This window comes from Mustela putorius, unplaced genomic scaffold (genome assembly GCF_011764305.1).
Source record: "Mustela putorius furo isolate JIRA1106 unplaced genomic scaffold, ASM1176430v1.1 tig00000551_pilon_pilon_pilon, whole genome shotgun sequence".
Taxonomy (NCBI): domain Eukaryota; kingdom Metazoa; phylum Chordata; class Mammalia; order Carnivora; family Mustelidae; genus Mustela; species Mustela putorius.
Window position 1 is genome coordinate 12,513,112 of NW_025421412.1, and position 26,586 is coordinate 12,539,697.

The window sequence follows — 26,586 nt, forward strand, 5'->3', positions numbered from 1 at the left end:
GCCATGGAACAGGCAGGTGGAAGCAACGAGGACTGAAGGGAAAAGAGGAAACGTCACGTCACAGAAGCCGTGGGAAGACAGCGTTTCCAGAAGGAATTATACCAAGAACTACTGAAAGGTCAAATGAGGGAGAAGTAAAATCGAGAATGCGAGTTTCCATTTCTGGGTCGGGAAGATAGGAATGTTCCTTCTTGCTGCCTTCTGCTTCCCCTGTAAAAGCAGAGGGCTGCAGGACGAGGCAGGGAGAGAGTAAGTGAAGTGTCGTGTTGCACGGGACAGCACGTTAACTGGCAAACCAGAGTGGAGACACCCCCCGCCCCCGCAGCCCCGGCTACGGTGTGCGCACCCACGGGCCTGCAGGCCTACGCTCGCCTGGCCACCATAGCTGCCTCAGGGAACCCCCTCCGAGAAGCTTCCCCATCGCCAGTTCTGCTGCAGAATCTGCCTCAACTTCCGCAAACCACTTGGGACAAAACGACTGTGCTCTGGCAACATCAATGCCAATTTTATGAATTGTTTTAAAACAGCTCTCGTCTGTTTTTGGCATTTCTGTGGCAAGCATCAAACACAAGCACCAGTTTGAGCCAACGGAGCATGTGGTTTTAGAACGAGCAGGTCTGGGAACATCAGACCGGCGGGCATGAGGCTGTAGGGTAGGGCTCCGTGGCAGTCACACTGGGGGCCATCGATCATGTCATGGCTCACCCAGTGGGTTGGGGGGAGAACTCAGGGTCTCCGAGAACCTCTCTGTTTACCAGTTACAGTGTTAGCTGCAGGGCTCAGAAAAGGTCTTGCACGGAGAGGACTTAAATTACCCTAAATGGATGAGCTATAAGGAGCAAGAAGACAAATAGGGTTGCTGCTTGTCAGAAGTCAAGCACGGAAGTTTTGGTATATAGGGAGGGCCACTGGAAAGCACCTCAACTGGACGAGGTCATCATAGACAGATCACTTCTCCACTCAACCTAAGTAGAACGGAAGCAAGCTCTGGCCAAATTAAAAAGGTGACAAAAGCGCCATCATCTTTCTTTCCCTGCCAACCGGCTCCCCAGAAGGTCACAGCTGTAATGATCTATGCCTAATCCCACTATTCACCCCTTCGACCAAGCCACACATCCCTGTTCTTTCCAAAACCATGCTGCTGGTCTCCAGAGCACCCCTACACAGCCATGTTACCGGACTGTAAGGGGATTTGGTTAACATGAATGGATTTCTCAAAATGTCAGTCTCGTCAGTACAACTCACTGAATCAGGGAACTTCCGGGCTAGTAAGAGGTTGCTGGGGCTGCTGGGCCAAACCACCACAGACTAGGGGACTTGGACAACACACTTTAAAAAAATTTCCTCACAGCTCTGGAGGCTCACATGTCATGGGCTTGGCTTTTCCCAAGGTCTCCTTGACTTGCGAATGGCTGCCTTCTGGCCCTGTGCTCCCGTGATCATGTCTCTGTGGATGTATGCCCCTGGGTACATCCAACTTCCCTCTTTGTAAGCTGACAACTGTCACCTGGATGAGAGCCTACTCTCCTGGCCTCATGTTAACTTCACCACCTCCTTAGAGGCCCTATCCTCAAGTACAGTCTTGTTCTGAGGTACTGGGTATTAGAGCTTCAACAAACAAATTTCAAGGAGACACAACTCAGCCCCTAACATATACCTTCCAGAGCTTTCTAGCCCCGTCTTCTTGCGTCTGCCTACATTTCAGTCAGGCTCCCTACTTTCCTCTGATCTTCGGTTAATGGTAGTGTTAGAAGAAACACTTCAACGCTTAGGTATGTAAGGAAAGGCAAAGTCAACCACTGTTCCCAAAGTGGTTTTTCATCTTTCCTTTCGACATCTTTAGCCTCTGTTATTTTGGTGGGTGACATTTTAGGTAGATTTTGTAGGCAGCTAAAATATCTGAGGTATTTTGAAAAGGTTCTTATTGAAAGAAACTCAGTTACTTGGTATCAGAATACTGAGAAGAGACCATTTCTTGAGCATGTCCTGCAGTCCAGGCACTAGACAACTGCTTATACATTCTCATTTAATGTTCCTGACGATGCGGTCATTTTACACAGGAGAAGCCGAGTTCAGAAAGCTTCTTTAAGCTGCCCAAGGTCATACACAGCCAGGATGCAAGATCAAGTTCATTTGACCCCAAACTTGTGCTTTTTCTGCAAATAATATGCTGTTCGTCTAAAAGCTAACAGACTCAACAAAAGCTTAGCTCACCTCTTCAGGTTTAAAAATCAAAACTGCATGTGATAAAAAAATTTCATTGACTGTAACACATATAGGAATGAGATAAAATGTTACAGCAAATGATCCAGTGTCTAGAATTCATGGCAACAAAGTAGTCTTTCCACAAGCTGACTCCTACAAGAAATAACTAGACTTTGAATTTTTATAACAATTTGCTTAAATGTAACTTTTTCATATTAATGGTAAGTGTGGCTTTCTTTTTAAACCTGTTAGACGGTTTTTTATTCTGCTCAAAATAGATTAACAGGGACTGGATTTATCTTCCTACATGAAAAACAAAACAAAACAAAACCAAAAGAAAAATATACTTAGCACAACAAATCCGAAAGCTCAGGACACCAGACAGTTAGAAAGAGTGATCCCTGAGAGACAAGTAAATAGAATCACAATCACTACACTTGCCCCAGCTTTCTGCCTTGAGCAAGTTCTGGACCATGGTACAGGGAGGAAGTATTTGGCAAATCCATGAATTAAAAAGATGGGGCTGAGAAATCTCCCTCCAGAAAGAGCATTTGAGAGAGTACAGAAGGTTCCCTTTGAGAGTCATCAACTGAATACTGATCAATGTCACCTTGTAATAAAAGTACCCAAGACTGGGGACAAAGAACCAATGAAATGACTCAAGGTATCAGACCTAGAGCTCACATAGTGTCCGGACTACTACTATTTCTCACCAGCCGTACCAGACAACCTCATGATTTCTGGGGTACTGGGTAAGGTACAGAATGGCTGTCCCTTAGCAGTAAGGAATAATTAACTTGAGAGTATACACCAAACCAGTCCCAACTAACATGTCTTAAAATCCAGATCTGAAAGGACTAAATGGTTTCCAAATAACTTAATTGCATCCCAGGACACTCAATAAAAGTTTATAGGAATATAAAATATCTAGGATTCAACAAGGTAAAATTCACAATATCTGACATCCAATAAAGAAAATCACCAGACATATAAGGAAGTAGAAAAATAGGGCCCATAATCACACAAAAAAAAAAAAAAAAACAAAACAAATCTAACATGGAACACAGGTGTTAGAATTAGTGAAGGACATAAAGACAGTTAATTACAACTGCATTCCTTATGTTCAATGTTGACATACAGAAGAAATAAAAGACTTAGATGAAACCTCTAGAAACAAAAACAACACTGTGTGAGATTCAAAAAACAACAAAAGATATAGGATGAAACTGAAATCAGATTAGACACTGCAGAAAAAACACTAATGAACTTGAAGATGAAGCAACAGAAGCAATTCAAAATGAAACAGAGAAGTAGTATCAAGAAATTAATGGGGCGCCTGGGTGACTCTGTAGGTTAAGCTTCTGCCTTTAGCTCAGGTCATGATTTCAGGGTCCTGGGATCAAGCCCCACATCGGGCTCTCTGCTCTGCAGGGAACCTGCTTCCCCTTTTTCTCTGCCTGCCTCTTTGCCTACCTGTGATCTCTGTCTTGTCAAATAAATAAACGAAATTTTTAAAACAAGAAGAAGTTAATAGGGCACCAGAGAACTGTAGATCAACTTTGGGCAGACTAACATGCATGGAGAATTGAAGTCACAAAGGATAAAAGATGGCAAGGGAGGGGCAAAAAACCCCAGACAGAATATTAGAAGAAATAATGGCTGAAAATTTTCCAAATTTGATGGAAACGATAAACCTGACAGATCTGAAAATCTCAGAAAACCTCAAGCATAAGGAATGTGAAGAAGGGGTACCTGCATGACTCAGTTGGTTAAGCATCTGCCTCCGGCTCAGATCATGATCCCTGGGATTGAGCCCCACACTGGGCTCCCTATTTAGCGGGGAGCCTGCCTCTCCCTCTCCCTCTCTCCCCTGCTCATGCTCTCTCTCTCTCTGACAGATAAATAAAATCTTAAAAGAAAAAAAAAAAACCCAAGAATGGAGAAGACAAACAGAAAATAGCAAGATGACCCATTTAAATCATTATTAACAATCACACTACACGTAAATGCTCTAAACACCCCCAATTAAAAAGCAGGATTATGAGACTGGACAAAAAGGCAAGATCCAAATCTATGCTGGGATCCTGGGATCTAGCCTCACACCCGGGTCTCTGCTTCGGGGGAAGTCTTCTTCTCCCTCTCCCTCTGCCTCCTGCTCCCCCTCCTTGGGTTCTCTCTCTCTCTCTCTGTCTCTGTCAAATAAATGGATAAAATCTTTAAAGAAGTCTATTAATTAGAAACCAAATATAAACAAAATAAAAACAAAAAACCATGTATCTTCCCAGCTTAAGAAATGGAAGATGAGGGGCGCCTGGGTGGCTCAGAGGGTTAAGCCTCTGCCTTCAGCTCAGGTCATGGTCCGGGACCTGGGATGGAGCCCCACATCAGGCTCTCTGCTCAGCAGGAAGCCTGCTTCTCCCTCTCTCTCTCTCTCTCTCTGCCTGCCTCTCTGCCTACTTGTGATCTTTCTCTCTGTCAAATAAGTAAATAAATAAATAAAATCTTTTTAAAAAGAAAAAAAAGGAAATGGAAGATGACCCATTGTTCTCTTTTTCTACCAATCCATCCTCTTCCCAGACTCTCTATGCTCAAGAAAAGCCTCCTCTGAGAACTGCCCCATTAACACAGCCACTGTCACATCAAACCACAGTGCTTCTCTGCATGGTGACAAAGGCACTCCACAACATCACTGCTGATGGATTCCCAAACTTCTGTCTGTGGTTCTGCAACACTCTTCATCCCTTACAACCGGCATGTTCCACAAAGAGCTGCTCATGGCTAATGATGTTCTCAGACCCCCAGGAAGAAGCAAGGTCAATAGGCTGCTATGAAGCATAACATAAGGAGGCCTGACCGACCCCGGTAGGGCTGGGAAACCCCCAAGAGGGGTGTAGCTGTGGTTTCTGTGGCCTTAAGCCCCTACAAAGCATGTCTGCAGCTGTTGACTGAACTGTGTCCCTCCCAAATCCTAGTGTCGAAGCCCTAACCCCCCAATGAGACTGTATCGATAGGTCTTTAAAAGGTAATGAAGGCTTAATAAAGTCCTAAAAGTGGGGCCCTGGTCCAATAGGTCCGTGGCCTTAGAAGAAGAGAAAGATGTTTGTCTCTTTCTGCCATGTGAGAACACAGTGAGAATCTCCACCTGCCAGCCAGAAGGCGAGTCCTCACCCAGAACTGATCAGGCTGGCACCCTGATCTCAGACTCCAGTCTTCAACACTGTCTGCCGTTCAAGTCACCCAGTCTGCGATATCTTGTTAGGGCAGCCTGTACTAAGACACTACCAGGGGCAAAACTTTTCTCCTGGCACAGAGAAAGATAGAAAATTAACAAAAAGAGGGCAATCTTCTTCCAGAGCTTTACTGGTATTTATTAAAAATGCGAACTGTCGTATCAGATCGGTAAGCGATACAGCTTTAACGCAAGACTGGTGGGTCAGCTTCGTTGGTTTCTGAGCTCGAATGCAAGCACCAAATGTGACAGATATCGGGGTGCTTACTACATGCAGGGATCCTGCTGGGCCCATCATTTTAAAGTATCCCATGGCAACCTCGTAAAATCATCATTTATTAAACTCATTTCCCAGATAAGGTCCAAAATCGAAGAGGTTCATATTCGACCCAGCTGTGACAGGACGAAGAAAATGTTTAAAATGATATTTACAAGCCACAGACTTGTGGCTTGTGAGATCAGCGGTACCCTCCCAGTACCCTCGACGGGCTTCTGAGATCAGCAGTCCACACCTATCTCCGTCCCTGAGGTTCACACAGCTCTCGCCGACCTCAGGGCCAATGGGAGGAAAGGCAGCCACATGTAGCCGAAAGCAGGCCAGTGTGTGAATCCTGGTTAAAAACCTGGTTATGCAGTTCATCGTTAAGTACCGGGCAAGTTACCTCTCTGAATCGGCTCCCTGGGCAGTGCTGGCGTGTTGCCATAGAGACAGCAAGGTCTGCAGAGCCTTGCGTGTTTACTGTCTGGCCCAGTTCGCCCCCCTCTCGAATGCAGAACAAATGAGATGCATTAAAGAGTGGAGCAGAGTCATGGCGCACAGGAGACGATCAAGGACAGTCAGGTCTGAGTTCACTCCAATGGCAACTTCCTGGCCTTCTACCAGCCCCCCGACTCTGGCCACCAATTAACTCAAATATGAAGTAGAGTCTCGATTCCCAGGATCTGACTCACATTCCTGCCATGGAAAGACCAATCAATACAGCAGCTGATGAAAACACAAGTCTGCTCCTGTGGGGGCAGTCTCATGGGCACGGCTGCCTGGACCCAAGGACAAGGGCAGGCCAAACTCGCATGGACACACAGCCATCAACTCTATTAAGTGGCCAGCCAGAGGACAAGTCTAATGAAGGGTAGAGCATAACTGATTACCAATTATCACTAGCTTATCTCCTGTCTTAGACTGTGGAATGCATGCCTTCTCCCCTTAGGCTTTTGCAAACCCGACTGGGGCAGCCCGCTCTGACGTGCGTGCTTCATGTGATGGAAAGTGAGCCGAGCACGGAATGCTGGGCTGGGACCCCAGCTGCCTGGACCGACCACTCAGGCATGGAGGTCCACAACTCCGTGTGCCAGAAACTTGGTTGGGGACCCTAGCTTCCCACATTAACATGCACAAGCAGGCACTTGGGCAAAACCGGCTGCCACAGCCCCCATTTAGATCTGGTGGGACCGATCACACTTCCTCTTGGTTTGGCAAGTAAGTAAGCAGCCTCCCAGATGAAGCCGGTAAAGGTGAAAATCACAGCAGGAGCATCGAAACACTAGGCTGAGGACGCACACGTGTTCACTGCAGCAGTCTTCACAGACACTGATGGTTGTGAAATACACAACCTCCAGGTCCACCTACAGACACGCACGTGCAAAAACATGGTGCGTGCATTCAACACGTCTCAGCTGAGCCTTAAAAGGAATGGATATCCTGTCATATGCTACATTGCTACATTACACCCTGAGGACAGGAGGCTCAGCGAAATAAGTCACAGAAAGACAAAGGGGTTTTAAGTACGCTGAGAGGTATCTCTAGTAGCCCAACTCCTAGAAACAGAATTAGAATGGTGGTTGCCCAGGGCTTGGAAAGGGGAATTGGGCAGTTGTAGAAGGGCATACAATTTCAATTTTTTAAAGATGGAAACAGGGGCACCAGGGTGGTTCAGTTGGTGAAGCATCTGCCTTTGGCTCAGGTCGTGATCCCGAGGTCCTGGGATCGAGTCCTGCATGGAGCGCCCTGCTCAGCGGAGAGTCTGCTTCTCCCTCTCCCTGCCATTCCCCTGCTTGTGCTCTCTGTCTAACGAACAGATAAAATCTTTAAAAAAGTAAAATAAAAAATAAAGAGGAGAAGAACATTCCTGAGACCTGTGACACGAGGTGAATATAGTTAATGCTACTGCCCAGTACACCTTGAGACCATTAAGATGGTTAACTCTTATGTCCTCCGTTTTCATCCATTTAAAAAATGGTCATGGTAAGAGTTGCCATGACAAATACTTCTTAAACACCTGAGTAGGTCCCACACACAGGGTTACATGCTGGCTGATGTTAGCGCGTCTGATCCTTTCAAAATCCCCACTACCGAGCCCATTCCACCCACGAGTAAAGCGAGGCTCAGGAGGGCCAGCGCCCCACTCCTGTCACCCCGTTGTGCTGACTTCGGGGCTGGGAGTCTGATCACAGAGCCCTTTCCCAGGCTGCAGTAACATACCACCCCGCTCAAAATCAACAGAATCGGGGGGGGGGGGCCAGAAACCAGTGGACAGAAATCTTGTATTTTCAAGCACCTTTACTAAGAGCAGAGGTGAAAACCCAGCCAGAATTTCCGGTTTTCACAGGTGAGTGGCTCTTCCTCGGTTTGCCAAAATCAAGACTTGTCCTCGGCTCTTCCAAAACTGATTCTGTCAGCCAGCCTCCGGGCACCTTCTGGTCATTATTTCTGCTCCTCTGTGATTTTATTTCATTGAATTTGGGGATACACTTTTTTTTTTTTTTTAAGAAAAAAAAATTTATTTGAGAGAGCACATGAGTACACGCAGGGGGTGTGGCAGAGGGAGAAGCAGGCTCCCCATGGAGCAAGGAACCCGATGCAATGTGGGACTCGATCCCAGGACCCTGAGATCATGACCTAAGCCAAAGGCAGATGCTTAACTGACTGAGCTACCCAGGCGCTCCTGGGGATAAACTTTCATTGATATTTTATACACATATGGTACACACGGGGTAAGCATAGAGGTCACTGTATTTTTCCCCGCTGATTATACACACAGAACCAGCACCCAGATCAAGAAACAGAACTTGGCCAAGGGCCCCAGGGGCCCTCCTTGAACCCCGCCCCCAGGCACCCCTCCCGCCTCCTCTAACATCACAGATCCGTTATTTTCTTTAGTCTTACGAAATTAACTCTCAGGTTGGGATTTTATAATTGACAGAGAATAAAACATGGAAACATGGTCAGAACAGAAGGGTGATGGAGAGCATGAGCTTGTGTTTATGCAAACCTGTACCTGAATCACAGCCATCGCATTTCCTCACCGTGCACCTTCATGAAAATGACTTCACCTTGCTAAGCCTTAGCTTCCTCATCAGAAAAAGTGTATATGATGGGCTTTTCTGGAATGAATGAAATACTGTAGGTCAAACTAACAGGATGCCTTGCACAGAGTTATCACTCTTCAGAGCAGGTGCTGGCTGACTATGGCTTCCTGTATTATAAATAAAGTTTTATTGAAACAAAGCCACATCTCTTTGTTTACATACTGTCCAGAGCTGCTCCTGCACTATAAGGGCAGCCTTGGGTGGCTCTAGTAGAGAACCTCTGGCCTGCAAAGCCTTCATATAATATTATTTGGCCCTTTATGAAATGTACTGATCCCTGCTTTAGAATGTGAGCCACGTTAGCGGCTGTGTCCACAGGGACTAGAATAATCTGGCACATGGTAGGCAGCCATGTGGTGGCTTTCATCTGTGTTGCATGGGACAAATGAACCCCTATTTCTTTGCCATTATTAACAGGTTTTCTGTATTTTGCGGCTAAACACACTCCTAAATGGTATTGTAAGAAAGGAGCAAGATGATAAAAATCAAGCCTGATAAAACTTGAAAGAAGCCAGCCCTGGAGGTGCACAGGAATATCAATAGGTCTGTAAGTTCTAGAAGGGCACTGAACTTGGGGTCAGAAGGACCTGGTCAGAACCCCAACTCCACCATTAGCTAATTTATGCTTTAAAAAGGCAACTCCAGCTGGCTCAAAACAAGGCATGAGTGGAGTCGGGGAAGGCAAAGTTGTTAGAAATAATAATACAGCATTACCCTCCAGTGTTTTGAGAATCAGTATTTTAACATAAAATACTTTTATGAAACAATGTTCCGCAGAACTAGCCACATTGTATTGTAATTTATTTGTTTTCCTTCTCTCTCTTACCAAGCAGTTCACTTTTCTGTTTTTTTCAAGCTGTGCCCATCTAATGAATGGAAACCGTCACCACTTCTTGCTGTCACTCGTGTCTTCTACGGTACAAAGGATGATGACAGACAGTGTAGGCACAAAATAATTGTTGGATAAATAGAATGCAGAATTAGATCTGGCCCATCTGTGGTCATCTGCCACATCAGAAAAAGGAACGGGAGTCAGGGAGGCTTAGATTTAATTCAGGCATGCGGAAATGCTAAAGAGTATTTGGAGACAGGAACAAGCTGAGAAAACACTATTCACACCCGTTTTTAGGTACGGGACAGATTTGCTCATTCACCACCTACCCACTCAACTCCTGTCTCTGCCTTCCTTGTAACACTCTCTTCTGCTCTGTGATGTGTCCTTCCCCTGGGTTTCCTCCTCCCCATCCGCACCTCCTCTGGGGGCTCGCTCTTCTCTATCCCTTAAATGCCGGTGGCTCCAAGCGAGCCTCCTTTACACAGTCTACCCTCTCGTCCAGTGTCAGAGCTTCAGCTGATATTTAAAATAACCCTGGGGAGGGGGGCCCTGGGTGGCTCAGATGGTTCAATGTCCAACCCTTGATTGCATCTCAGGCCATGATCTCAGGGTGGTGAGGTCATCCTCCTCATCTGGCTCTGGGCTCAGAGCAAACTCCACACTGTCTCTCTCCCTTTCCCCTCTTTCTCTCTTCAAGTAAATAAATACAATCTTTTCAAAAAAATTTTTAGAGTGCCCCTAGGTGGCTCAGTCATTAAGGTCTGCCTTTGGCTCAGGTCATGGTCCCAGGGTCTTGGGATCGAGGCTCACACCAGGCTCCCTGCTGGGCGGGAAGCCTGCTTCTCCCTCTCCCTCTCTGTCAAATAAATAAATAAAATCTAAAAAAGAAAAAAAAAGAAATTGGGGACGCCTGGATGGCTCAGTTGGCCAAGCATCTGCTGTTGGCTCAGGTCGCGATCCTGGCGTCCTGGGATCGAGTCCCGCATCCTTGCTCAGCAGAGAGCCTGCTTCTCCCTCTGCCTGTGACTCTCTCTGCTTGTGCTCTCACTCTCTGACAAATAAAGTCTTTTAAAAAATTTTTTTTTAAATAAAATACTCCTAGAATTTTTTAAGTCCACATTTCAACTCAGATATCTTTCCTGTGCTCCGGGAGATACACCTACTGGTAATGCCCACTGGACATCTCCACCGGGATGTCCACGGACGCCCGAGTCCTCCTGTCTGGATGGAATACCTTGTGTCTACCTCTGCACAGACAGGGCCACTCTGAGACTTTCATCTCCAGTGACTGGCACCACTATCCCCCAGATGGCAAAGCTGGAAACCCAGCTGCTCTGAGCCTCCTTGGCGTCACGAGCCCATCCATTCACTCATATCCCCAGCCACCTCCTCCCCCCAAAATCTCTTGAATCACCCACCTCCCTCCAACTCTCCACCACGGTACCCCCTTAGCTCCTTCCAGCGCCGTCTCTAGCCTGATAAACAGCAAGCTCCTAATGGCTTTCCTGACTTTAGTCTTGTCCTATTCCAGTCCAGTCCTCTTTCTAACCGATAAATTGGATCCTATCATGTTCCCTTTAAAACACACTGACAGCTTCCCAAACACATTAGCTTAGTACAGAGCTGTGCTGTCCAGCACAAGAGCCGCGGGCTGCACGTGTCTACTGAGCGCCGGGAACACGGATGGCGTGTATTGAGAGGGCCTGTGAGAGTCAAGTACATGCCAGATCCAAAGACTCAGCACAAAAAAAAGGTGAAATAGCTTAATTCATAGTTTTTGATATTGATTGCATATTAAAATGATCATGTTTTTGGACACACTAAGTTAAATACACTTTTAAGTTAATTTCACTTTGGGATGCCTGGGTGGCGCGGTCGGATAAGTGTCTGCCTTCGGCTCAGGTCATGATCTCAGGGTCCTGGGATCAAGCCTGCTCAGCGGGGAGCCTGCGTCTCCTTCTGCCCCTCCCCCTCCATTCCCTCTCTCTCTCCTGACAAATAAATGAATAAATCTTAAAAAAAAAAAAAAAAAAAATTACTGGGGCACCTGGGTGGCTCAGTGGGTTAAAGCCTTTGCCTTCAGCTCAGGTCATGGTCTCAGGGTCCTGGGATCGAGCCCCGCATCGGGCTCTCTGCTCAGCAGGGAGCCTGCTTCCTCCTCTCTCTCTCTCTGCCTGCCTCTCTGACTACTTCTGATCTTTCAAATAAATAAATAAAAATCATTTAAAAAAAATTACTTTTTTTTTTTAACATAACTGCTAGCAAATGTGATATTACATATGTGGCTCATATTTTCCTTCTACTGGATGCCAATGGTATAAAAAGTCCCTCAGGGATGCCTGGGTGGCTCAGTGGGTTAAGCATCTGCCTTTGGCTCAGGTCATGACCCCAGGATCCTGGGATCAAGCGGATTGGATCAGACTTCCTGCTCAGCAGAGTCTGCTTCTCTCTCTCCCTCTGCCCCACCCCACTGCTCGTTCCCTCTCAAATAAATAAATAAAATCTTAAAAAAAAAAAATAGTCCTTCAAAGTGTGGCTCCCTGCCTACCTGAGAGCCTCCTCCTTCTCACTCCTTCACCTGAGCCCCTCCCCCTAACTGCTCAACTCCAGCCACACCCGCAGGTTCCTGAAGGTTGCTTTCTGCCCTTTAAACTCAGGGTCCTCTCTCACTAGAACATTCTATCAGGTCAACTCCTACTGGGCTCATGGGACTCAGTTTCATAGTACCTGGGAAGGAGACCCTGAACACCAAACCAATGTTATGTGTTGCCCCTCACTGCCCAATGCCCCTGGACCCAATGGGGCCCCTGTCACATGCCCTGGGCTAGTTACTGACTAAGCTTGACACCCCACCTGGATCATACGCTCCCTGCGACTTACAGTTATCCCCAGCACAGTGGCTCACAAAAGTGCTAGGTACCCTGTAGTAATTCAGAGAACAAAGACAAATACAATCAGTGAACTTGTAGTCTCAAGTGACATCTATTAAAAGACTAAGATACAACCTTAGGAAAGTTCCCTGAGCCAAAAGACAAAATAAACAGTAAGCTATGTTCTCACTCTTGGGTTCACAGGGGTGAAACCTCTGTAAAGAACATGATATATCTTTCAAACTTTACAATGATGGAAACCCAGGCCTTTGGATGGATCTTAAGCAGTGAAACACTTGGTCGCAAGCATCAAAGCATCATGTACTAGTGGGCTCCCTGTAGCTTCATTTGTTTACAAAAAAAAAAAAAAAAGAAAGACTGGGAACAACCTACATATCCCACTATTTATAAGAGGCGTTATAAATCATGGCATGACCATTCAGCGCAATGGCACGAACCTGAAAAAGGAGGAAGTGGATTCTATGAGCGGAAAAGGAAAGAGCTTCAGGATACATTAACAGAAGCGGTGGGGACGATACAGGAAGTTGTATATTGTTTCCCCAAAACCACATGTTTCAGAAATATGTGCTTGTATATACACAGACACGGACGTTTATCAGGAGGATACGGGGCCACTAGTAATGGTAGTTTCTGGAGGGAGAGGTGGGGGGAGGGGTCAGAGGGAGCCAAGCCTTCACAGAGCATGCTCTTGGCACTTGCTAACCCTACATATGTAGTATTTTCCAACAAGATTAACAAGGGCTTTCGGGATGTTCTTCTTCTGCGACAGGTCTGTACAGCCAAGGAACCACACCTGGTTCCTCACCTTTCCCGACACTGAGCAGATGGTCAAATACCAGCATCAATTTCCTGCCACTTACTGTGATCTTCTTGTGGTCGGGAAACTCGAGGCCGAAATAGTCCCCTTCTACAAGGTTGAGGTGGTTGCAGACCGCATCCAGCAACACTTTCCCCGGGGCTCTTTGCTGCGAAGAGAAACAACAGGAGTTACCCACCTCCAACACAGGAAGAGATGAAAACAAACCTCGGCTCCCATCACGGGAAGCCTCGTCATTCCTGAATCTTCCGGCCCTTCTCGGCTTGCCAATCTCCACGGATGCTGACCACTGGACCCCCTGACTGCACCCCCTGGAGTCTTTTACAGGCTGCATTCCTACTTAGCTGCTAATTCTCTGCCATTTTCCCCTGCCCACCCCAATTCCACGCACCACCCCCTTTCTTAAAAATAAATAAATAAATACACACACACACATACACACACACACAATTTATTTAGAGCAGTTTTAGACTGATAGGAAATTGAAGACAAGACACAGAGAATCCCCACACAGCTCTTCTCACCACACACACACCGGATCCCTTATTGTTAACCCTGTATCGATCCATCTGTAACCACAGCTGAGCCAACACGGACACATGATCGACATATTATCGGCACCCCGAGCCCACACTCTACAGCAGGGTTCACTCTGCATTCTAGAGGTCCAGACATCTTGATGAATGTATCAGATCACATCTTTGCCATCACAGGGTCACAGAGGATAGTTTCACCATCCTAAGAATCCACCGTGTGCCACCCAGTCAACCCTTACTCCCCCAACCTCCGACTCCTGGCTATCACTCCTTTTGCTGCCTCCACTGTCTGCCTCTTCCAGAATGTCATACAGTGGGAACCACATGGCATGTAGCCTTCCCAGATTGGCTTCTTTTGCTCAAGTGTATGCACTTAGGTCCCTGGATGTCTTTTCATGGCATCTTGGTTCGTTTTTTTTTTAACTGCTAAATAACGTTCCCTTACATGAATGTACCACAGTTTATCCATTACATCTTTTTTTTTTTTTAAGATTTTATTTATTTATTTGACAGAGAGAGAGAGAGAGCAAGCGATAAAGGAGGAGCAGGAGAGAGGGAAGCAGGCTCCCGCTGAGCAAGGAGCCCGATGCAGGGCTTGATCCCAGGACCCTGGGATCATGACCGGAGCTGAATGCAGATGCCTAATGACTGAGGCACCCAAGCACCCCGAAAGTCATCTTGATGACCATCCAAGTGTTGATGAGGAAGAATAAAACTGCTATAAATATGTGCGTGCAGGTTTTGTGGGGACGTAAAGTTATCGACCCATGATTCCGTATCCTTTCTGTGGCTGTGGAACCCCTGGTCCCACTCCTCGTCCCTCCCACCCCAAGTACGGCAGAATTTAGGACTTTCTTCCCTAGGTTCTCCCAGCACATTGCGCAAGCTCACTCCCACACCTCACCTACACGGAAGGTAAAGGTTGCGTTTTGTTAACTTCTGTATCCAGGGTGCCTACACACCAACCAATTTGGAAGTGAATAAACAAATGAATAAAACTTCCTCATTCCACAGTATTCTATATCGTTAAGTATACACGAGCTTGCGTCTCCACTTAAATTCTGGGCTCCTTACTCACCTTCATAGACTTACTGTCCAGCACAGCAGCTGGACCAAATGCCCACAGCAATCAGTACCGTACAAGCACTTTCTAGTTACTGAACCTCTAGGGAAAGGGAACACAGGACAGACAAGGTCCCAATTCCTACCCTCAACACTAAGAACCATATGCCTTGGTTTTTCTTCACTGCTTGGTGGATTCCTTTTTTTATTTTATTCTTAAAGATTTTATTTATTTATTTGAAAGAGAGAGAATGAGAGAGAGCGCGAGACAGGGGGCATGGTCAGAGGAGGAAGCAGACTCCCCACCGAGCGGGAAGCCCGATGCAGGACTTGATCCTGGGACTCCAAAATCATGACCTGATCCAAAGGCAGTGGCTTAACCAACTGAGCCACCCAGGTGCCTCTGCCTGGTGGATTCCTAATGACCCACTAATAAAATGGACCCAAGTCTACCACACAGATCAAGCACCGGAAGGAAAACATCTCAAAACATGGTCATTTCCAGTTACTGCTTTTACATGTGCACTTTCCCCCTGAGAAGAGTGGAACATTACAGCAACCAAATAGTAACCCAGGGGACTAATGGACAGAAAGAGCTAGAGGCTGACAGGTTCAATGATGGGCATGTCCATTAGCAGGAGTCATTAAAGAGGCTTCGGTGTCCAGTCAATAAGCATTTCTTTTTTTTAAACAGATGCCATTTTATATCCCTAGAATTCTCATCACCGAAGTCCAGAAGATATTCACAGCTATCTGAAGGCATACAGTATTTGCCACAGGGAATACCAACCTCACCGGGCTCTTCCAGTGCCTGGTTCAAAAACCACTGGTAAAATTATCCCACGTGCGCTGATGGCAGGACTCATGAGAAAAACAGGGATGTCTAACAAAGAGAGAAAAGATTTCATTCCCATTCTCGAAGAGAAATCACCCCTCCTGTACTTCCCACGTTGGATCTACTCTGACAGTTTGCAACATCGTTCCTCATTGCTTGTCTCCAGTGGATTTTTTTGGAACTTCACACTCAAAGTAATTTTGTTCAAACTCACATCACAGTATATGTTAATTAACTAGAATTTAAATTTTTTTTTAAAAAACCCACAAAATAAGAAATCAAATCACAGAATGTAAAATAAATGGTGGTGTTGGTGAGTGTACTTAGTGGCACTGAGTTGCACATGTCACGGCTAAACTGGTCAATTTCACGTTACAGATGTTTTCTCACAACGCAAAATGCAGAAGAAAAAAATAAGAAAAAGGGGCAGTGGGATTCATATCTGAAAACAGCCACAGGGGGTGATGCATGATAGAGTCTGTCTCAAATTTTTTTTACGAGCCAGAAAGTGAGTTCTTCTTAGAACATTAGAGCTTAGAAAAATACTGAGGGGTAGAACTAGTTCACGAAGAGTGGCTGTGAAGGCCCGACCACACGGGGAGAGTGAGCGAACACCCATGTGGGCGCACGCGACATCGGCTAAGATTTCTCGGTGCAAAGAGGTCTTTTATGTGTTGGGCAGGAAATGAACATTGTTGAGTAACTGCAAATTTTGCATTTGGGGCAGGCTTTGCACCAGGAGCCAGGAATGGGGTTCAGAAAGCTATAAATCCACCAGCCCTTTGGCTAAAACAAATCTGGACGTAAGTTGATGAAGTGTGAGTTGGGGAAGGGAGTATATCCAACAGCGTGGATAAAGCTAGCAGAGCACAAAGCTTAGACCCAGAGGAATTTTGACCTGAAGAGGTCTCTTCTCAAAGGGGGGCAGGGGCTGACTTTAAGATACACACACATTTGGGGAGCCTGGGTGGCTCAGTGTGGTTAAAGCCTCTGCCTTCGGCTCAGGTCATGATCCCAGGGTCCTGGGATCGAGCCCCACATCGGGCTCTCCACTCAGCAGGGAGCCTGCTTCCTCTTCTGTCTCTGCCTGCCTCTCTGCCTACTTGGGATCTCTGTCTGTCAAATAAATAAATAAAATCTTTTTAAAAAAAAAAAGATACACACACATTTCTATTTAATGTTGCACAAGCTACTTACATGAGGAAAGGAAACCAATATACACATCATCTGAAAACCTACACATTAGTAAGTTTAATATGAAAAGGATCTTATGACAAATGACTTCTTTAATTATCCCTATGTGTTATATTGGGGCTGGGGAAAAAACCTCTAAGACCCCCATAGCCTCTAAGTAAGGGTCAGTCTGGCCAACCCCACACTCAGCCAGTCTTGATAAAAAGTAATTATGGACGTGTATGCCTTACAGAAAAGACATCCAAGAGTAATTATATGTTTCATTCTGGAGAACAGATCAGCAATTAGTGAAACTACATAATCGCATTTTCACCACTTTTTTCTTATTGGCTACTTTTAATTATGCTTCAAAAGGCATCTGAATTTTAGCCTCCCGCACAAACAAGTTAACTAATTTCATATTGGGCGTCCCTGCTGATTCTCTCCATTTTGAACTGGCTGTTCACGGAATCCTATAAAATTACTTTGTAGGAGGGGGCGCCTGGGTGGCTCAGTGGGTTAAGCCTCTGCTTTCGGCTCAGGTCATGATCCCAGGGTTCTGGGATCGAGCCCCGCATCGGGCTCTTTGTTCAGCAGGAGCCTGCTTTCCTTCCTCTCTCTCTGCCTGCCTCTCTGCCTACTTGTGATCTCTGTCTGTCAAGTAAATTAAAAAAATAAATAAATAAATAAATAAAAATTAAAAAAAATTAAAAAAAAATTACTTTGTAGGAGGAGGTCTGCATTCTTGGGGATGGCCACTAAACACTGAATAACAAATAGTAGGAACATTCAAATTTGTTTTTTTAAGCTATTAAAAATTGTGAATCAGGGGCACCTGGGTGGCTCAGTCATTAAGCGTCTGCTTTCGGCTCCGGTCACGATCCTGGAATCCTGGGATGGAGCTCTGCATGGGGCTCCCTGTTCCATGGGGAGCCTGCTTCTCCCTCTCCCTCTGCTGCTCCCCTGCTTGTGCTCTCCTGCTCTCTCTCAAATACCTAAATAAAATCTTTTTTAAAAATTGTGAATCAAAGTTGCTTTCGTTTATTGTACCTTAAAAAAAAATCTATCTATGCCTTTAGGTTTTTTCTATTACATAAAGTTTTATGTGGGAGTATTTTTTTTTCCTTTTCCAAAAGAATAAAGACAATTCTTTCTGGGGTAGGGTCTAGTTTCCTCCCTCTCTCTGTTTCCTCCAAGCTTCCGAATAATTTCCCCTACTTGATACATGCTACAGTTCTAAGCTTTCAAAAGCAATCTCCTAGATAGGAACCTATAAAGATAACATTCGCCCAGGTTTAAAAACTTTGTATCTGCTGAGGTTTCAGAAAGCTGTTTCTCGAAGTGTTTTGTTTCCTTCCCCCCTCTTCCTGGTTTAGGATTAAGGTAACCATGACAACCAGGACTGGCTCTAATCCAGCAGAGAATGGCTTCTCTCTAAGGCCTTGGTCCCTTTTTCTTACCTTTAATACCTCTTAGGAGAATATGATTCAAAGTCTTATAGTCCACTAACCTTCAACAACCCTAATCTTAGGGCATTAGAATCCCATAGATTTCCTCACAGCCCTTGGCTACTTTTTGACCAGGTGGGTGGATACAACTGATGCTGCAGGCTTGAGGAGCCTACAGGCACTGGGCTTAGATGCTGCACAAACAGAAATCAATACAAGTATTTCCAACAAGAAACCAGCTAAACCCGAATATTACGCGACATACCATGTTAGAGAGAAAGAGAATGCGACGTACCATGTTAGAAAGAGAACTCTCCAGTGTCTCTTCCTCCAAGAACACTAATCCTACTGAGGGTTTTGCCCTTATAGCTAGCTTCATTTGACCTTCATTGTTTCCCTACTCTCAGGATAGCCACAAAGAAAGTTCCGTCTTCAGTATACGAATGGAGAGTTGGGGAAGCATGACTCAGTCCACAGGACGCGGGAGTCAATGAGAGGCGTGGAGATGATATCATCTATGCCCCAAGATCAGTGTAAACATTAAAACGATGATTGCAAAGTGGTGAGCAAAGGCTCTGGTACAGAGGAAGAAGTTCTCCATCACTGCTGCTCCTGCTGTGAAGGGAAGATGTTCATTTCGAGCATGGCTGGTACGGGAATGAGTGGACACCGAGGCGGAGGCATGCCTCTGCAACGTCAGGGCACAGGAAACCTGGCTACCCCATCAGTGTGCCATGAGAGGACACCTCCTGATGCAGAGGCCACCCCGGGGCCCCGCTGGGGGTGATTCAGCACGGTACTTCCGGTTTTCAATCCCGCCAATCAACCTGACCAGCTGCAAGTGCTGATTCTTGGGGAATGGGGCGAGGCCCCAAGGTCACCATTTTCCCAACAGGCTCCCAGAGCGGTGGCTGCTGGGACAAAGATTGTGCTTTGAGTGGCAAGATGCTCATCACAGGAGTCAGTTACTACTTTTTTATAAAAAAAAAAAAATTATTTATTTGAGAGAGAGTGTGCATGCACGAGCAGGAGGACTGGCAGAAGGGGAGGGAGAAGCAGGCTTCCCGTTGCGCAGGGAGTCCGACGGGGGTGCTCTCCCAGGACCATGACCTGAGCTGAGGGCAAATGTTTCACAGACTGAGCCACCCAGTGTCCCTAATCAGTTGCTACTGAATGACACTCGGGTCCTCTACAGGCAGGGCTAGCTGGCTGGTTTTGTGGTCTCTCTGATTTCTATACAAGGCGAACATCAAGCTAGAAGCTTAACTGTAGGGGGGAAAAAGTGGTGCCAAACTTATGTTTATGGGCTGAACTATGTCCCTCAAAAAGATATGTTGAAGTCCTAACTCCCAGTACCTGTGAATGTGACCTTATTTGGAAACAGGGTCCTCGAGATGGAGTCAGGTTAAGATGAGCTCATTCGCATTGGGCCTAAACCAGTAGGAACAGTCCCTTCTAAGAAGATGGTGTGAAGACAGACACACTGGGAGAAGGCCCCGTGGGGACAGAGGCAGAGACTGGAGTGATGGGACTATTAACCAGGGAACGCCAAGGATGAACATCCCCCCACACTTCCGCCAGAAGGCGGAAGAAGCAAAGAAGGATTCTACCCAGTCTTGGAGGGAGCATGGCTCTGAAGACACCTAGATTTGGAACTTGTGGGCTCCAGAACTGAGAGAGATTAAATTTGTTGTGTGAAGCACCACCCCCCCCCAATACACAATTTTGTGATTCTTAGTCACAGCAGCTCTAGCAAACTCATACCCATCCCTCTGCTGTATGGGAGCAGAGACAACACAGTTATGCCCAGAATAGTCCCTTTTGGATAAATGAGATTACAAGGAAATAATAAGCCAATAAGCAGATTTAGAATAACAAGAACTCTGGCAGAATTCCTCTAACTTGATCATCACATACACTCAGCAAGTAGTAGACTAATTATAGAAGGTAATTAATCTTTCCTGCTGTTAAAATATATTCCCTTTCTCACAGCTGTTGCTTTAGATGTGAACGGGTTCTAGAATTGAAATCCTTTTTAAGAAACATTGTCTCTTTTGAGAGCCTTCCACCTGTCAGGTCAGAGGGACGTGAAACGGGCTCAGGAGCTTCTGATGAAGCAGAAGTTCAAGGAGAGTACAATTTCAGAAATTACACAGGAACCCACCTAACCGTCCATAAATGCATGTTTTTCTTAGAAAATTTAGCACAAGGCCACTGCCAGACAGAGCTTAATATAAGAGATGAAAAAAATGTCAGTCTGTGGCTAAATATGGCCAACTCAATACATGCATCTCCACTACATCCAGAAACCCCACTTCAAAAAGAACAGTAGAGAACAGAAAAAGGAAAAAGAGGAATACATACATTAAAAAAAAAGAAAGAGAAGAAAATGAGAGAAGTGACAGCAGGTGAGAGGGGTCCCCCAAATTCTAGAGGAGGACAGACAACAACACTGAAACCTAATAACAGAGCAGAGGAAAGAGAGTAAGCAGTCGGCAAACGGCCACATTACACAGAGCCAGCCCCCCTCCCAAAGGTCAGAAATGGGAGATGCCAGCCACTTCTGATAATGCAGACTAGAGGAAAACCCTTGTTAAAACACTGCAATTTGTATCCCCATATAGCCAGGAGTTTATACCTAAAAAAAAAAAAAAAAAAAAAAAAGAAAGAAAGAAAAGAAAGAAAAACAAAACAAAAAAAACAAACAAACCTAGAGGGTTATAATAAGGAATATTTGTATAGCAATTAAGAGCTCTAAAAAATCTAAGATGAAAAAAAGAGCAGCACAGAAATACTTTCACTGGAAGAGATTACAGATATAGGTGAAAACTCCTAGAAATAAAACATCCTGACCAAGAGATGGCACTGAGTTTATGGCTTCAGCTCAAGAGTCCCAATGTCTGACCAATGCGACTTCTATCCAGACCCGAGAGCAGAGGATATGGTGCAAGCTCAATGCAAGGAAATTCTCCAGCATGAAAGAGTCCAACCTTCTAGGTTGCAAAGGACCAGAGAGTATAACACAGAATGAATGAACACAATCAATTTCAAGGCAAATATCTGGGTCATTTTGGAACCCAAAGAAGAAAAAGAAAATGCTTACCAGAGGGAAGGAAAGGCAGGTGAATCACAACCAGGGCTTGGGACTTCTTGACAGCACACGAGAAGCCAGAACAGAGTCCCTACCATTCTCCCCTCCGGGACAGCAATAATAATGGCTGGCGGCTTGTTAGGCGTCAATAAAGATACTGGAGGCCAGATGCAATGGCCCCAGGGCTCACCCCAAGATGGAGAGATCCCTTCAGTCTCAGCTGCATAACTGCACCTCCACAAAGCTACCTGCCCTGGGGGACTCCAGGCTGGAGGTACCAGACTTGCCAAGATCACACACTCACGGGCTGTGGAGCTGGGATTCAAACCTCGTTCGGAGACCCTGCTCCTAATGGTTGTGCCCCAGAGTCTCTCCATTTTCCCCCTTGTCCCTTTCAAGACCTATATATACTTGCAATTTTGAGGACTCCCAATTGTCCTGGGGAAAACTTGCCGAAAAAAACAAGGAAAGAGGCTGGTGCTTTCCCAGAGTTCTAACTAGAGGCACCGAAGCGGGCTAGTAGGCCACATGGTAGGACACAGCTAGGATGACCATAGTAAGGCATAGCCCCAGCATGCTAGGCCGAGTGGCACATAAGCCAACCATGATTTTCCACCGCAGAGGCAGGGCTCCTTGGTTAACATGGAAATGAGACAACTGAAACGTGGGAGATGATTCTCATGCTGTTTCTCCACCCCTTGGGTGATGGAGAAAGGCAGCACAGTGTCATCATTTGGAATACAAACCCGGGGGCACCTAGGTGGCTCAGCTGCTTAAGCCTCTGACTCTTGGTTTCAGCTCAGGTCATGATCTCAGGGTTGTGAGAGAGCACCTCGTTGGGCTCCACACTCAGCACCATCTGCTTGAGATTCTCTGCCTGTCCCTCTGCACTGCTCCTCATCCCACTTGCTAAGATAAAAAAAAATTTTTAAATTTTTAAGAATACAAACTCTGAAGACACCTGCCTTCTTGCAAATCCCATAACTCCGTTCCATGGCAGTGTGACCTTGGGCAAGTTACTCTTTGGGCCTCCCTTACGTTTTCTGTAAAATGGGCGTAATCTGGGGCGCCTGGGTGGCTCAGTGGGTTAAGCCACTGCCTTCGGCTCAGGTCATGATCTCAGGGTCCTGGGATCGAGTCCCGCATCGGGCTCTCTGCTCAGCGGGGAGCCTGCTTCCCTCTCGCTCTCTGCCTGCCTCTCTACCTACTTGTGATCTCTCTCTGTCAAATAAATAAACAAAATCTTAAAAAAAAAAAAAAAATGGGCGTAATCTCCAAACCACTTCATAGGATTTGTGAGGAGGAATATGTGAGTTACCATACCTCAAGCTCTTAGGATGGTACCCGGGGCTCAGTAAACTCTACCAGGTAATAAGTATGATGTGGGGGTGGGGTGGAGAAAAGGACACAAAAGCCCAACAGGAAAGTGGCGGCGGCCTCATTAGCAGACACTGTGATCACCATCGCTGTGAGATACGAACCAGATCAAGAACAGGAACTACAACTTTAAACACGGAAGCCTGGGAGCGGGGACAAGGCTTTCATTCTGGAAGAATGAAGCCCACCGTGTAGGCCTGCCCATCTATGCGTCCACAAACGCGGTGATTCTTCCTCCCGCCGTGGCTCCAAGGGTGGCCACACTGTCTGCGAAGACACTGCCTTCCTTGTTCCCCGCCGCACTGAGCCCCAGTGATCCGAACACCCATTAAACACACTTCAGACTGGATATCAGAGCCCCGGCTCCAGGTCAAGAAGAGAATGGGTGCTTTCAGCTCCTCGGCTGTAATTTGGCTACACTGTAACCACAGCGTTGTTAGTACAGAAGTCACTCCCCTTCCGTGGCCCCGGGACTTCACGTGCGCATGCGCGGCGAATGCTTAAGGCAACGAGCAAAACAGGAAAAACATGTATGGAGAATTCGGCCATTCCTAGAGCTGGGTTTCTCTGCTCTTGACCCTGAGCAATTCATTGTCCTTGGATCCCTTTCTGAAGGTGATGAAGAAAAAATTCTAAAATTTATCGAAATAAGACAATCTTGACATTTAAAAAAATATTCAGTAGTCAGGGAATAACATATCACACAAATAATGAATCAGGCAAGTAAAACCCAGATCACGAAAGCTCCAGGAGAAAGCATTAGATCCTTCCCAGCAAAAGAAAAATGCTCTCTCTCCCCTTGGGCTCAGTGATCTAATTAAGCCTCAAAACTTAATTCAGTGCATGGAGCCTGAACTTTCTGGAAATACACCTGATATCATGCACTTAGCCTCCAAAATTATTATTCCAAAGTAAGATGGAAAGTAAACATTTTATTGAATTTAGCTTAATATTCTAACAGAAGGATAAAAACGCTGTAAAACGAAACCTTGAACTAATATGAGTTTCCCAGTTCGCATCTCTCTTCCCCTGCAGGCAGATTACTTCTACTAAGTTTTTTAAACACAACTTTTCCCCTCAAACCAATCTCCAAGGTTCTTGGACAACTTCCAGGAACATTAAATGAACAAAAAATTATTTTAAATGTTTACAGATGCTTTCAACAGAAAACATTTTTAGTGTTTTTCAGTTAGTAGGAGAATGGGAACATTTTCTCATCCTGAAAAAGGACCCTTAAATTACTTTTTATGCATTAAAAATAGGTCAACCGAGGTGTGAAAAACACAGCTTTCAGGTCAATTTAAGAATTCTCAGCTCTGGCATCCCCAGAAAACGTCCCAAATAAATACTATTTACTTTTCATTCTTCAAGTACTTTTCAGGTTTACTATCCTATTAAGCACATTAGCAACTGGGATCCAAGTGGGCAGGAGCTCCAGGCATGCATGTCTACAAGGAGGTCAGAGTTTTAACTTGAGTTAGTACAGCTGACCTTTGAATAACATGATTTTGAACTTCATGAGACTACTTATATGCAGATTTTTTCAATAAATACAGTACCATACTATAAGTGTGTTTTCTTAGTAACTTTCTCCCTCAGGCTTACTTTATTATAAGAATACAGTATATAATGTATATACAATGTAACATATGTGTCAATCCACTGTTTATGTTATCTGTAAGAAGCTACAGGAGGCTAGTAGTTACGGAAGTCAAAAGTCATACACAATGTACTTTTCAACCAAACAGAGGGCTGACACCCTTCCTGCATTGTTCAAGGGTCAACTGTACTTCTTTGAAAAACTGGAAAGCAAAAAAAAGAAAAAGAATAAAGTAAAAGAAAAACTGGACAGCTCCGATCAGTGTAAACAGAGAGGCTCCAGATTTAGCACAAAGAAACTTACAAATATGTAACAAAGGTAACAAAAGGTATCTAACAAGAGACTGAAGGTAGTCACAGAAAATGAAATGCTATTTCCCAGGGGCTTGGGGTGGAACAGGGATGGAGAGTTATTGTTTCAGGGGTACAGAGTTCAGTTTGGGAAGATGGAAGAGAATTCTGGAGATGAATGGTGGTAATGGCTGTACAACACAGTGAATGTACTTAATGCCACTGAACCGTACATTTAAAAATGCTTAACATGGTATAAATTTATGTTAGGTGTATTTTATAATGGGAAAATATCCAAAAGGACTGGTAATCTATTATAGGGAATGGCAAATTAGGGGGAGAAAAAGTCAAGGACTCAAAAGAATGTTTTAATTATAAACAAAGTACACAATATATTTATAAAGATAGACAGCAAACTTATATATTTCCAATGGATGAAGCTATTACTGCTAGGTATAAAAATGTGTGAGATTACATTTGGGAATAGCACAGAATGCGGGGGGGGGGGGGGGTGGTGCTGGACCAAGGTTCCAGAGTCTTTAGGATAGGACTTCGATGCCTGGCTTGTCGTTTGCCTATGTGGCAAGTTACATGGCCTGCCTGGGCACTGATTTTCCCAACTGAATAATGGAACAATAATGCCTCCTAGGGAGGCAGGCCTGAGAATTCAATGGGGTAAACACATAAAATGACAGGAATTGATGTCAGCATTTAGAAAGAGGCTTTGTTTATGGTTGCAGGCTTTTCCAAGTTTTTCCACCTTTTGATATCTAAGAAAACTCCCTTTAAACCCCATTTTAAGGTTTACGGCACATGAACCGCTATAAAATAAAACATATTTGCAATTATATTCCAGAATCTTCTGAGGAGGGGTTGAGGAATAAGATAATGGGAATAAGGGGCAGAGGGGACAAACTAGAAAACCCTAAAAAGCAAGCAAGTTCTGTGTGTTCACTGTGGATGACCCGTCCTTCCTGCCACCAGCTTGCCAGAGTAAGACAAAGCCTAAGCATAAAAACTCTAGGTTTAGGAAAAAGCTCATAATTAAGTAACAAACTATAGAAATGATCCCTGAAAGTATAGTCTTCATAATTGAGTATATAGAAAAAGTACAGACAGCAAATCCAAAAATATGGATGGTCCACTAGAAAGGCTGAAAGAGTGTGAATTAAACTGTTTTCCTTTAAATTATCAGGCAACATGCTCCTTGCTAATAAACCAATGTTGGCAGACAAGATCATTCTGCATGGTTTACATCAGATTCTTTCAGTTCTTACAAACCTAGTAAAAAGAAATGATGATCAAGTCAGGAGCTATTTCTAGGAGCTAGTTCCGGAACAGCAACGATTCTGAGGTTCATCCGGAAACTTAAAACCATCCACACCCTCTAACCTGTACATATCTAGAATCTTGCATGTGAGAAGTGTTTGGAAAAAAATCCTCCAACCATTCCGATTCATGCACACACTCACAGTCCTCCATGACACTCAGGACTTGGAAAACACACAGCTTACGTTCTATGACAATCTTTTCAAATTCACCTGTTGCAATACCTTGATGAAATTTTTTTTCAGCTTCCTTGTATTTCTTTGCTGCATCTGGCCTCTGTACTTCTGATTACCATTTGAGTTACTAAATAAATAGTTCCCAAATAGTTTCTCAGGTCAGTTCTATCAGAAAGAGCCATCTTCCACTAAATCATCTGTGTCATTCCTCCTCCAAACTCGGCATCAGGGTCTTTGCAATGGAAAACAAGGCCGCAGAGAATCTGCTCCTCCCCTGTCACCTGTCTGAAGCCACATCCAAGTGTTCTCCTCCTGCTCACTCCAGT

General features: G+C 45.1%; 1 protein-coding gene and 1 pseudogene across 5 annotated transcripts in view; both read right to left on the reverse strand.

The window, feature by feature from the left end:
- The window catches only part of FARP1 (FERM, ARH/RhoGEF and pleckstrin domain protein 1), a 270,933-nt gene that overhangs the window by 82,342 nt on the left and 162,005 nt on the right, over positions 1-26,586 (reverse strand). For all 5 annotated transcript variants that reach the window (XM_045081388.1, XM_045081389.1, XM_045081387.1 and 2 more), the window contains exon 3: positions 13,387-13,491. In XM_045081388.1, the coding sequence (XP_044937323.1) occupies positions 13,387-13,491 (105 nt within the window). The remainder of the gene's footprint in view (positions 1-13,386; positions 13,492-26,586) is intronic.
- LOC123392415 lies at positions 25,759-25,842 on the reverse strand (annotated as a pseudogene).